Source organism: Engystomops pustulosus, chromosome 7, assembly GCF_040894005.1.
Source record: "Engystomops pustulosus chromosome 7, aEngPut4.maternal, whole genome shotgun sequence".
Taxonomy (NCBI): domain Eukaryota; kingdom Metazoa; phylum Chordata; class Amphibia; order Anura; family Leptodactylidae; genus Engystomops; species Engystomops pustulosus.
Window position 1 is genome coordinate 32,591,543 of NC_092417.1, and position 13,163 is coordinate 32,604,705.

General features: G+C 43.4%; 1 protein-coding gene across 1 annotated transcript in view; it reads right to left on the reverse strand.

The window, feature by feature from the left end:
* The window catches only part of AKAP6 (A-kinase anchoring protein 6), a 167,136-nt gene that overhangs the window by 16,261 nt on the left and 137,712 nt on the right, over nt 1-13,163 (reverse strand). The window contains exons 10-11 of the mRNA XM_072115382.1: nt 8,905-9,051; nt 8,288-8,503 (exon numbers count right to left, since the gene is read on the reverse strand). Of these exons, the coding sequence (XP_071971483.1) occupies nt 8,288-8,503; nt 8,905-9,051 (363 nt within the window). The remainder of the gene's footprint in view (nt 1-8,287; nt 8,504-8,904; nt 9,052-13,163) is intronic.

The window sequence follows — 13,163 nt, forward strand, 5'->3', positions numbered from 1 at the left end:
CTATACCGTGGCCCCTACAATAGACATTCCCAAGATGAACATGGAGATGGGATCAATCTTGATCAAACAAGATGGTCCACCTGACCATCTAATGTGAACCTCCTGCCAAACCAGATTATTACAATAGTTGAAAAGAAGTCTTAGGTCCATCAAGTCCAATCTATAAATCCTACATTGTTGATCCAGAGGAAGGTAAAGAAAACCCACAAGCCTGATGCCAATTGTCTCACAGTATGGAAAATGGACTTTTAGGCCCCAAATCAGGCCCTTTGATCAACATTAATTCCAAAAATCTTTCTGTTCCTATAATCTATATTATTTTTGATCTTAAGAAAGGCATCCAGGCTGCTCATAATCATGGACAGCGAATCTGCCATAACAACCTCATGTGGCAGAAGGTTCCATAGTCTTACTCCTCTTACAGTAAAGGATCCGTGATTATGGTGATGGTAGATCTTCCTTTCCTCTGGGTGTAGAGGATGCCCCCTGTCTATGGTGATGGTAGAACCACCTCTCCTCTAGGTGTAGAGGATGCCCCCTGTCTATGGTGATGATAGAACCTCCTCTCCTCTAGGTGTAGAGGATGCCCCCTGTCTATGGTGATGGTAGAACCACCTCTCCTTTAGGTGTAGAGGATGCCCCCTGTCTATGGTGATGGTAGAACCACCTCTCCTCTAGGTGTAGAGGATGCCCCCTGTCTATGGTGATGGTAGAACCTCCTCTCCTCTAGGTGTAGAGGATGCCCCTGTCTATGGTGATGGTAGAACCTCCTTTCCTCTGGGTGTAGAGGATGCCCCCTGTCTATGGTGATGGTAGAACCACCTCTCCTCTAGGTGTAGAGGATGCCCCCTGTCTATGGTGATGATAGAACCTCCTCTCCTCTAGGTGTAGAGGATGCCCCCTGTCTATGGTGATGGTAGAACCACCTCTCCTCTAGGTGTAGAGGATGCCCCCTGTCTATGGTGATGGTAGAACCACCTCTCCTCTAGGTGTAGAGGATGCCCCCTGTCTATGGTGATGGTAGAACCTCCTCTCCTCTAGGTGTTGAGGATGCCCCTGTCTATGGTGATGGTATAACCTCCTCTCCTCTAGGTGTAGAGGATGTCCCCTGTCTATGGTGATGGTAGAACCACCTCTCCTCTAGGTGTAGAGGATGCCCCCTGTCTATGGTGATGGTAGAACCTCCTCTCCTCTAGGTGTAGAGGATGCCCCCCGTCTATGGTGATGGTAGAGCCACCTCTCCTCTAGGTGTAGAGGATGCCCCCTGTCTATGGTGATGGTAGAACCACCTCTCTTCTAGGTGTAGAGGATGCCCCCTTTCTATAGTGAAGGTAGAACCTCCTCTCCTCTAGGTGTAGAGGATGCCCCCTGTCTATGATGATGGTAGAACCTCCTCTCCTCTAGGTGTAGAGGATGCCCCCTGTCTATGGTGATGGTAGAACCTCCTCTCCTCTAGGTGTAGAGGATGCCCCCTGTCTATGGTGATGGTAGAACCTCCTCTCCTCTAGGTGTAGAGGATGCCCCCTGTCTATGGTGATGGTAGAACCTCCTCTCCTCTAGGAGTAGTGGATGCTCCCTGTCTATGGTGATGGTATAACCTCCTCTCCTCTAGGTGTAGAGGATGTCCCCTGTCTATGGTGATGGTAGAACCGCCTCTCCTCTAGGTGAAGAGGATGCCCCCTGTCTATGGTGATGGTAGAACTGCCTCTCCTCTAGGTGTAGAGGATGCCCCTGTCTATGGTGATGGTAGAACCTCCTCTCCTCTAGGTGTAGAGGATGTCCCCTGTCTATGGTGATGGTAGAACCACCGCTCCTCTAGGTGTAGAGGATGCCCCCTGTCTATGGTGATGGTAGAAGCTCCTCTCCTCTAGGTGAAGAGGATGCCCCCTGTCTATGGTGATGGTAGAACTGCCTCTCCTCTAGGTGTAGAGGATGCCCCCTGTCTATAGTGATGGTAGGACCACCTCTCCTCTAGGTGTAGAGGATGCCCCCTGCCTATGGTGATGGTAGAACCTCCTCTCCTCTAGGTGTAGAGGATGCCCCCTGTCTATGGTGATGGTAGAACCACCTCTCCTCTAGGTGTAGAGGATGCCCCTGTCTATGGTGATGGTAGAACCTCCTCTCCTCTAGGTGTAGAGGATGTCCCCTGTCTATGGTGATGGTAGAACCACCGCTCCTCTAGGTGTAGAGGATGCCCCCTGTCTATGGTGATGGTAGAAGCTCCTCTCCTCTAGGTGTAGATGGTGATGGTAGAACCGACTCTCCTCTAGGTGTAGAGGATGTCCCCTGTCTATGGTGATGGTAGAACTGCCTCTCCTCTAGGTGTAGAGGATGTCCCCTGTCTATAGTGATGGTAGAACCACCTCTCATCTAGGTGTAGAGGATGCCCCCTGTCTATGGTGATGGTAGAACAGCCTCCACTCTAGGTGTAGATGATGCCCCCTGTCTATGGTGCTGGTAGAACTGCCTCTCCTCTAGGTGTAGAGGATGCCCCCTGTCTATGGTGATGGTAGAACTGCCTCTCCTCTAGGTGTAGAGGATGCCCCCTGTCTATGGTGATGGTATAACCACCTATCCCCTAGGTGTAGAGGATGCCCCCTGTCTATGGTGATGGTAGAGCTGTCTCTCCTCTAGGTGTAGAGGATGCCCCCTGTCTATTGTGATGGTAGAACCACCTCTCCTCTAGGTGTAGAGGATGCCACCTGTCTAAGGTGATGGTAGATCCACCTCTCCTCTAGGTGTAGAGGATGCCCCCTGTCTATGGTGATGGTAGTACCACCTCTCCTCTAGGTGTAGAGGATGCCCCCTGTCTATGGTGATGGTAGAACCACATCTCCTCTAGGTGTAGAGCATGCCCCCCGTCTATGGTGATGGTAGAACCACCTCTCCTCTAGGTGGAGAGGATGTCCCCTGTCTATGGTGATGGTAGAACCACCTCTCCTCTAGGTGTAGAGCATGCCCCCCGTCTATGGTGATGGTAGTACCACCTCTCCTCTAGGTGTAGAAGATGCCCCCTGTCTATGGTGATGGTAGAACCACCTCTCCTCTAGGTGTAGAGGATGTCTCCTGTCTATGGTGATGGTAGTATCACCTCTCCTCTAGGTGTAGAGGATGCCCCTGTCTATGGTGATGGTAGAACCTCCTCTCCTCTAGGTGTAGAGGATGCCCCTTGTCTATGGTGATGGTAGAACAACCTCTCCTCTAGGTGTAGAAGATGCCCCCTGTCTATGGTGATGGTAGAACCTCCTCTCCTCTAGGTGTAGAGAATGCTCCCTGTCTATGGTGATGATAGAACAGCCTCTCATCTAGGTGTAGAGGATGCCCCCTGTCTATGGTGATGATAGAACAGCCTCTCATCTAGGTGTAGAGGATGCCCCGTCTATGGTGATGGTATAGCTGGCTCTCCCCTAGGAGCAGAGGATGATTCCTTGTAATGGATGTTTGGGGGATTCTCTCTTGTAGATTGTTAGATTTTTGAAATCCAATGTGCTAAGCTGTGAGGTAGGTGACAGGTAGATATCAAAGTACCTCTTCACCTCTACCCATTCTGAATACTATGCCCAATCTTGATAATACTGTACTAGTTAGTAGTATGAATACTAGAGTCATAAGCAAATAGAAGAATTACTAGCATTCACGTATCCCCCATATAGCAGTGTAATAGAGGGTTGTAAATATGGACAACATACAGCTAACCAATTCCAGTATAACGCATTAGCCCACCAGGGACTTGTCACAGTCTAAAGCACAAGATTACTAAAGTAACATGACATTGTATATAGTATTATGTGCACTTGTTCTTCATCATTTGGTCACAGGGGTCAAGTATTATTTGCTGCTAGTGTGTCGGACCACTACCTCACCAGGGACTTTCCACCATCTATGGAAAGTCACTAATGGCATCAAGTAACATGGAATTGTATATGGTATTATGAGCGCTAGTTCTACATCATTTGGCCATAAGGGTCAAGATGTTCTGCTAATGGTTCTGGTTTCAGTATCAATCTCTTTCTCACCAGGGACTCACCTGGTCACTAAAGGGGATTTTATTTGGTATTCAGCATCATTTGACCACAAGGGTTTAGGGAATTACCCATTAGGGTCACTGGGCTGTTCACAATAATGGTCAAGACCCGCAATACCATTTGCGTCCAATGGACAGGAGTGGTGCTGTTTCTGATAAATGCACTTTTTATTCTAACCTCACATGACCCCTTCACCTCGTCACTGACTTGCTATAATATCCACCAGAGACTGTACACTGTATATATCGCTCATAGTTAACTATGGTGTAAATTAAAGAGGACCTCTTACCAGATCTAAAGCTATTTTTTCGGGGCCTTGGAGAGATCAATATAGCAATTTCCCAAGTGCTTTGCTTGCTGCTGGGCAATTTTCTCCTATGCGGTGCACATTTAGAGGTCTATGTGGTAAGGGAAAAACAATATAGCAGATATAGAAGTTTTCATTAACCAGCGGGATGATGTAAGAGCGGGAATATAGGACAGACCAAGGACTGGAACGGCAACTTTACTATCTGGAGGCCTGGATACAGTTACTTAAAATACATTGTGGCGATATTTTCAGGATGGTGACCACTGCACAGATTTGATGGAGTCTATACACTTGTACTGGGATGTGTTTTATAATGTTGTATGTATTAAGTACTGTATTTGGAATCAGAAGAAATTTTCATTGTAACTACCTACTAATTGGTCTTCCACTCACTAATCTCTCTCCTTTACAACCTATTCTTAATGCAGCAACCAGACTCATCTTTCAGACCAACGCAACAGTTTAAATAATAACCCTCATCCACAAAGCTCTGCATGATGCTGCACCTCCTTATCTCTCTTCTCTCATTTTAGGTTAATCTCTACCTTAATTCGAACCTCTCATGCACGTCTCCAGGACTTCTCCCGTGTTGCACTTATTCTCTGGAATGCCCTTCCCCGGGCTATCAGAAGAATACCCAAAGATTCAAACACACTCTTATAACCCATCTCTTTATGCAGCGCTATCACACTCCCTGTATGAAATGTCAACTTTCTTTTTAACAACCCATCCTACTATCCTCTTATCCAGCAAACACCAGATATATACCAAGCTTCAGGCTTCTCTGCAGTCACTCTCTCCTTGGACTTTGTATATAAGATGATGGCTGGTGGTAATGGGCAGGATCACATAAAGGATCTGCTCTTAAAGGAATACTAGCATCAAAATCCATCATGATAAACCAGGGACACTAACTCAGACTCAGGCACCGTGACTGTGGTAATCTTCTTATATTTGTTACCCATTACCTCATCCCTTCTAAAATCAACTTTTAAAATTATGCTAATGAGTCAGAAATGTATTAGGAGCGCCTCTCCATGCTGCAGCTTCACTGGCTGTTACACTGTGCAGGATCACACATCTCACTGTCCCATTGTGTGAGATTACATCAGACATGGGAGGGAAGAAGTGAAGGGGGAGCAGGATGGAAGTTTGAGAATGTAACAGCCTATCAGCCTATGAAGCTATAGCATGGAGAGGCTCCCCATCCCCGGAGCTTTTCTGGCTCATTAGCATAATTGTAAAAGTTGATTTTAGAAGGAAGGAGGCACCATATAACAAATATAAGAAGATTACCACAGTCACGGTGCCTGGATCTATGAGTAAGTGCCCCTGGTTTATCATGATGGATTGTGATGGTAGATTTCCTTTAAGCCTGTGGCATTGTCTGGGGTCAATAGTAAAAAAAAGGTTTAATCCTGAACAACCCCTTTAAGCAGTAGTGTGCATATTATAGATCAAAATAGGACAATTATGAGTGCATGTTTTGTCACCCCAGGACACAGGAAGTGTGTTTCATCCACTTCTAACTCTTCGCGGGGGTCAATTCTCTATAATCTTAAGGGGATTGTCTAATCTTTTTAAAATGTATTCCCTACAAACGGGACCATTTTAACCCAACAGCAAAACATCGGATTCACATGAGGAACCTTTATTTCAGTGGTGTGGAGTCCAGTTTCCAAGGCTTTCATTTCCTGTTCGACATGATGTGATGATACCATATTAAAAGGAACACTCAGCCATTCACTGGCCTCAACCACATATAACCACTGAGTCCAGTGATTTGCTGAGCAAGGTAAACATATCATAACTTTTATCCTGACAATTGGAATCCACAGAAACTGCCAGATCTGGGCGAAAACCCCCCCCCAATATCGCCTTTAAGGGGATGGAGCAAGGGCTTCATTGGAGGCTCCTGATTTGCCTTTGTGGTATACATCTTCTTTTCCCATCCTTGCATTACACAATAAAAACAGATCACAAAATTTGTCACTACCTTGTGTGAAATTGAATAAAAGCGCAACTTAATCAAAGTAAATTTGTAATCTTCTATGATCGATTACATACTGTCCCTTTTAATCGCCCCTGCAGTGAGACCTTTGTCCAAGTAAAATGCATCAGGAGCATTTGGATGCTATAGACATCCAGCTCAATGTATAAAGCTGGCAGGGGTTTCCGCTAGTACAGGGCTCAATGGCCCCGTGACCCCGGCACCAAGACTTTATTACTAATTATAGTGAGAATATCGATCTCTTATTGTGCCTGTCAGCATCACTTACCCTGACACCTGGGCAATACAGGAGGTGGTAGAAGCTTCTACCAGAGATATGAAGATGGAGGGAATCGTGCTCCTCTCAAGCATTACACAACATCTGTGCGGCTGATGATTAAATTGGTTGCTTTACTGTATCGTATTCTTCTATTTAATCTCATTTTCTTAATATTGTAGCATAATTTAAGCCCAATCAGTTGCACAGTAGTATTATCTTTCCATAAATTTTTGGATTATTTTCAAAAGTAGCAACATCTTATTATGAGCAGAAACTATGATGAGACGCAACCAAGACGAAAGAGCGCTGTCTAAAGTTGGAAATCTGTTCCCTATGGAATAGATATACTGGTTTGGCTTTAATCCCATATCGTGCCTTTTGGCTTCCTGAAAGTCATGCTTGATGTCAACATACAATTTGCTTTAGAAGCAATTAGACCGTTTTATTAAGACAAGAACCTTGTGGCTGGCGACCAGACGAACCAGAACTATTAAGAGGTTTCAACATCGGATCCATAACTCAAAACGGAATTGAAATCTACATCGGCTAAGGATATTTATAGATTTCACCTACAGCCTGTGGCAGTTTTTTGAGGCAAGTTAAGTGTAAATCTGTCTGACCAAGGCGTCCCAGACTTGGTCCATCTGGGTCCGCATCTTACTCCCAAGGGCCAAGCCAGGTGTAAACTCCGAAACAATGTTCCCCCGGCACAGGTCTACGCCCGGTCCCGTCTGATGTAGAATTGTGCTATAGCCTGTTCCTGGACTTAGCGTAGTCTGTAGCTATTGTGCAGGCAGTCCTCGCATTAGTTCAGGCAAGCAGTCCTCGCACTCAGCCGCCCAGGTTTTTCTATTCCGTGCACACAAGATGTAGTGAGAGAAATAGTCACAATTCATGGTTCTGGTCCAGGAATTGCGACTATGTCACAGCTTATATGATGGTATTCAGCTTGTATGACGGATTCTAATATAGGCGGTTGGGGCAGCAGCCTGGGGCACAAGCCTTCTAGGGGGCTCATGACCCTCTCACCATCCACCAAGTTTGATACTGCCTACAGGGATGACAGATGAAATGACACATGACAAGTGTAAGCTCGGGTTTGACATTTAGGAACATTTCTTCTAACCTGGACATATAGCCAGAGCCAGTTTGGCAAATTAATATCTAACAATTACCAAGGCCTTTCAATACATCTAGGTCGGGGACGCACCAAAACGCTGAACCCAAAACTACACATTTGGTCTGAATATCTCTAATAGGGATATTAAAGCTCTGGCCCTGAAATCCTCATACACGTGTTTTATCTCTTGACACATATCTATATGTAGTTCCCCAAAGGTCCGCAAACTACAGAAAGGAAATTGTACAGAAATGAAGCTTCCCACAAAGCTTGGTTCTGGTACTGTATGTATGCAGTAAAAATATACTTCTAGGGGTCATAATTTAAATAAAGCCCTAGGCCCTTGGCAATCCTAATTTACCCCTACGTGCTACTATCCATTTAGCTTCTTTGTCGGTGAATCTAAGTCTATCATGAATAGTACTGTGCAGTTTCTAGCAGAACACATGTATTGCTGAATTCAAGAAATTGGGAAAGAAAAATCAATTTTTGCAGGTAAAGAAACCAAATTATAGAGAGAAAAGTTTATGAATATATGGTGACGGTGAGATCAGGGACCTACCTGGAATTGTTGCAGCTCTCGCTGGAGTTTTTTCTTCCCCCTACATGTCTCCTCTTTGCCGACTCTTAAACTGGAGTTATACAAGGCTAACTCTGTATCTCTAAGCCATGATTTCAGCTCTTTGACTCTCTGATCCAGCTGCTGCACCAGATTCCCGCTTCCAGGTGACAGCACAGGACGGGGCATACAGCTGGACAGGGCTTCACATAGAGATTTCTGGGGGAAAAAAATCAAGAAACACAGTATTAGAGACATTCGGGGGCATTTACTATGCGTTATATGTGTCTTTTCAGGGGCCAGAATTCTTTCTTGTTCTTACTGTATCACATACACCAGATTATGCGGTGGTGCCACAAAAAGCTATTTTTTCCAACAGCTTTTATATCCTGACACTTCACCTGCAATTCTATTTCCCTGACATAATAGGACGGACAAAAAGAAAGTCTACTAACTTCTAAACCTCTTCATGAATGTGATTTGTCATTTCAGAGGCTCATTTGTTTTTCTTACGCTGCATCAAATATGGTTTGGCTAAACCGGACTAAAACAGACCCTCTTGTAATGGATGGGGGTCCCAGCATCTGGATTGCTGATATAGCACGACCCTTTAAACTTACCTTCAACATATCCCACTTCTCTCTGATCAACTCTTCTTTATCTGCAACGCAGTCCGGTAACGTGGCACCATCGCTTCTCAAAGTTGCCAGCTGACGTAAGAAAGATTGTAAGCGGTCCTCTCTGAGCGATAACTCCACACTACATCTCTGTGAAATGAAGGACAGAAAGTCATGATCTATTGTTAGCAATGGGGGAGAATGTGCCCTGTGTCTATTGGTAGAGCCATAATATAGTACATAATATAGTGTCAAAAATGCAAAGAAAGCGCCATATCACAAATAATAGTGCACTGATACAAAGGCACAAAGAAGACGGTAAGGGAGAGGGGATGGGGGATGAAAGTTGGTTCATAAAGAACAATGTAAGAGACGCATCAACATTTCTTATATACAATAATCTATAATGTCTGACAATACATCCTGATAAAAAAAATATATAATTTGGGAATTTCCCAATTGAGTAGCAAAGGCCAATGCAAGTTATCTAAGAAGCTAAAGTATGTTATTGCATTAGTAGTGTTAGCCTGGATCGATTTTTGCAGGATTGGTAAAATTAAAAAGTAAGAAAAGAGATAAAAGATCTGAAGAGATTTTAGTTTTCCAATATTGTAGAAAACCCCCACATGGGATAGATTTTATGTTAAAGGGAACCTGCCATCAGAAATTTACCTAGTAAACCATTACCAGTATGTTGTGAAGCAGATTAACACCTTTCAGATCATGTGACTTTCATGGTCCAGTGCGGTGGCATCATTCAGAAAATCAACTTTGAAGTGAGATGTAAATTGGTTGAATAAAGTCCTGGAGGCGGGATGTGTCTGGATGCAGGACCATCAGTTACAGTGAAGAGGGCTTTCTGATGAAAAGAGAGCTTGACTTCAGTGTTAAACTCTCCACCTCCTTGACTTCATACAACCAAATCACATGTCACTTCAAAGTTGATTTTCTGGACGATGCCACCGCGCTGGACAATGATAGAGACATGATCTAGAAGGTGTCCAGCTGCTTGATGACATACTGGTAGTGGTTTATTAGGACAATTTTTGCTGACAGATTCCCTTTAAAATAGTATAAAAGTGTAAAGAGAGCACATAAGAGAAACATATACCTCTCTGGAGTCTCCAGGTCTGGAAGTGATGATATTACATACATGTAAAGGTTGGGCCAACCACTGGTCCCATCCATTCATATGTGACGGATGGGACCAGAGATCGGTTATGTGCACAATATATGTGATGCTACCACTTCCAGTCCCATGGAACTCAAGGTCCCACGTAGTTGATGCCGAAACACAGAGGTATGTATTTTTTCCAGTTCCACTTTCTTTTGCAAACCCCTTTATATTTTCATTTAAAAAGCTTTTACACCACTAAACTGACAGTCCCCCAGGTAGGGTATTTCATTTCTAGAAATAGCCTCTTTTGTGTTAAATTTTGTCCATTTAAGAAAATCACCTTCAAAGTTATATGCAAATGAGGTGAGAAGAGTCACTTTTAGAGGATGGCAGCGGGCATCACTTCAGATGCCTCTATCTTGGGCTCTGTAGTATCACTTTCTGCAGCTTATACACAGCCCCTTAGATAGGGGTTTTCCTTTCTAGAATAATCTTCTTTGTGTTAAATCTCATCCATTTATGTAGAAAAAAAATCACAGTACAAAAGTCACTTTTTGCCTGAAAGGTTGGGTTCACTTCAGATGCCCACCATCTTGGGTTCTATACTATTATATTAAATCATATGGTATCATATTAAAGCTTGGACTCTCATCTTTCAGATCATGTCAGGCGTGATCTACAAGTCTGTTAAAGGGATTGTCCCGATTTAAACAAGAATATATAACCAGCCAGGAGGGTTGTGTGGATTTAAACAAAAATATATAACCGGCTACGAGGGGCTAAGAAAACAAAAAAAATGCTTACACTTACCTTCTCCGGCGCTCCCGTTGTCCCACGCCTCTGTTTATATACAGAAGCAGGGGCACGCTGACCTGACAACTTTCAATCGTTGGCTACAGTGTCTGGTGCGTGGCAGTGCCCAGGTCATTGCATGGGACAACGGGAGCGATGGAGAAGGTAAGTGTTTTCGGTGTTCTTAGCCCCCTCTAGCCAGTAACATGTTTTTTTTTTTTTTAAACCTGGACAACCCCTTTAAAGACGTGTGTGTGAATTGGATCTTTATCCAATGTTTGACCTCGGACCTGACACACCAGGATCTTAGGCTGCATGCACCATCTAATCCATTGTTTGAAAACTACGGAGGTTGCGGTCTTATCTCTGCTTGCATTTCTTTCTATGTCTTTAACTGCCTGTATCACCGGTTCTGTAGCTTACAGAACCACAAGGCTGGTTCTAAATACAATATGGTCCAAGATAGGGGAAGTTGCACTCCTCACCCAGCCTACACAAGGTAAAAAGTTACTCTTCTAAGCCCATTGTTTCGAAGGTGTTCTTTTTTTATTGTTAAATGGGCAAGTTTAAGCATTAAAAAGCAAATTCTAGAACGGAAAGTTTAGCTATTTTTTTTTAGGTTTTTCAGCATCAGAATTTATATGCTATGTTATGTTTGTATAACATTCCGTAAAATGTCTGTACTTCATTATTCTGTGTCTATGTTCTGTCAGAGTCTTGGAATTGTATCCCTTTGGTGAAGTTATTGTAAGATGTATGTATGCCCACATTGAACGGATGGCAACACTGTAGATACACATATATGGATGATTTTCCGCCATAAAAATTTGAAAAAGTAATAAAAAGCATGTACATGCAAAAGCCAGGAATAGAGAATGTAAAGAATTGTTCAAATTTTGTTTCTGACTTATTATAAATATGAACGCAAAATACTGTCACCTCCATATACGCTTTTTTTTAGGCGGCATCGTATCTATATTACCCAGCTCATAAAAGCCGTGTTTCCTCCTCCACCTACATCTGTACGTTTTCTCATCCATTCTTTCATAAAACAACTATATTCGGTTTTGGCACAGAGTAGAAACAAATATGCCAACATAAAACACTATTGTGCGCTCCTCGGTGGAATGGTAAAGTGCCAGAATAAGGTGGCGATGCAAGTATAAATCATATCTGCTATAAACAGAGCTACGTGCACTTCATCTATTGCATACAGGGACAAAATGCTCCCAAATTGTTTTAGAAAGGTTTTTTTTTTTTTATCAGACGTCCTGACTTGGACATGTCTGCGTACAAAAGTGTACAAGGAATGTTTGGCTGGGAGGTGGGGATGAATCCCTTATTCTTCTTCTACCCCATCTGAAGAAGAAGAAAAAACATCAGCACAATACCCTCAAAGGAGGGGGAAGAAGAACTTCATTGTTGCTATAGAGACTCAATTTTGGAAAGGATAAGGCAGAGTGGTGCAAGAGGAGTGGTGCTGGGGGAGGGCTATGAAAATGTCCTAATCCCCATCCTTAGATTCACACAGGCGTCTCGATCCCATGTCGGCTGTGCTGGAGAGTTATGGGTTTTACCAATAATTGAGAGAATTTGTTATCATCACCAAACCATATAATGTGCCACATCCAAAATAGACAGAAATCTACTTTATGGCACAATGGCCTAAAGATGTACAATTTAGTATGATGAATTTTTATAAAACGCTATTATTTCTAAGAAAAAGAAACGATTCTTGACAACGTGGCGATTCTTCGCAACTCTGTGCAGCCGACAAATAGAACGGAAACACTTGAGTGTAATTTCTCGATTGTTATAGACCTTCTCTCTGCAGGATCATTCTCACCACCCTGAGCTTCATTTTCGCTCTTTCCGTACCCCATGAACAGGTGCCGGAGCTTACAGATACGAGAACGGACTAGAGATGATTACACATAGATTTTAGGATACAAGCCACACGATAACTTACCCTTCCAGGCAGTGGTGTGTATAATAAGTGATACTTTAAAAGGAATGTTTTAGTAAATTTTTGCATTCTGTATGATATAAAAATTATGGATAATCTCTGTTAGACTGTCCCTTATACTTACTAACAATTTGGGAATAAACTAACAAATGGGTGTAACCAAGTCGGGGCGGTCTGACACAGTCCAATCGGTGCTGCTAATATCACAAGGATAATGTGCAATGAATGCGAATAAATTACATTTCATACCATACTTCTATCTCGATTTAACCACAGATCGGGTGCAGGGAATCTTAGTATGTGGATTGGGTGCAGTGTACAGTTGCCCTTAAAGGGGTTGGCACTAATAAAATTCCCATGACCCTACTAGAGTTTTTCTGTACAGCA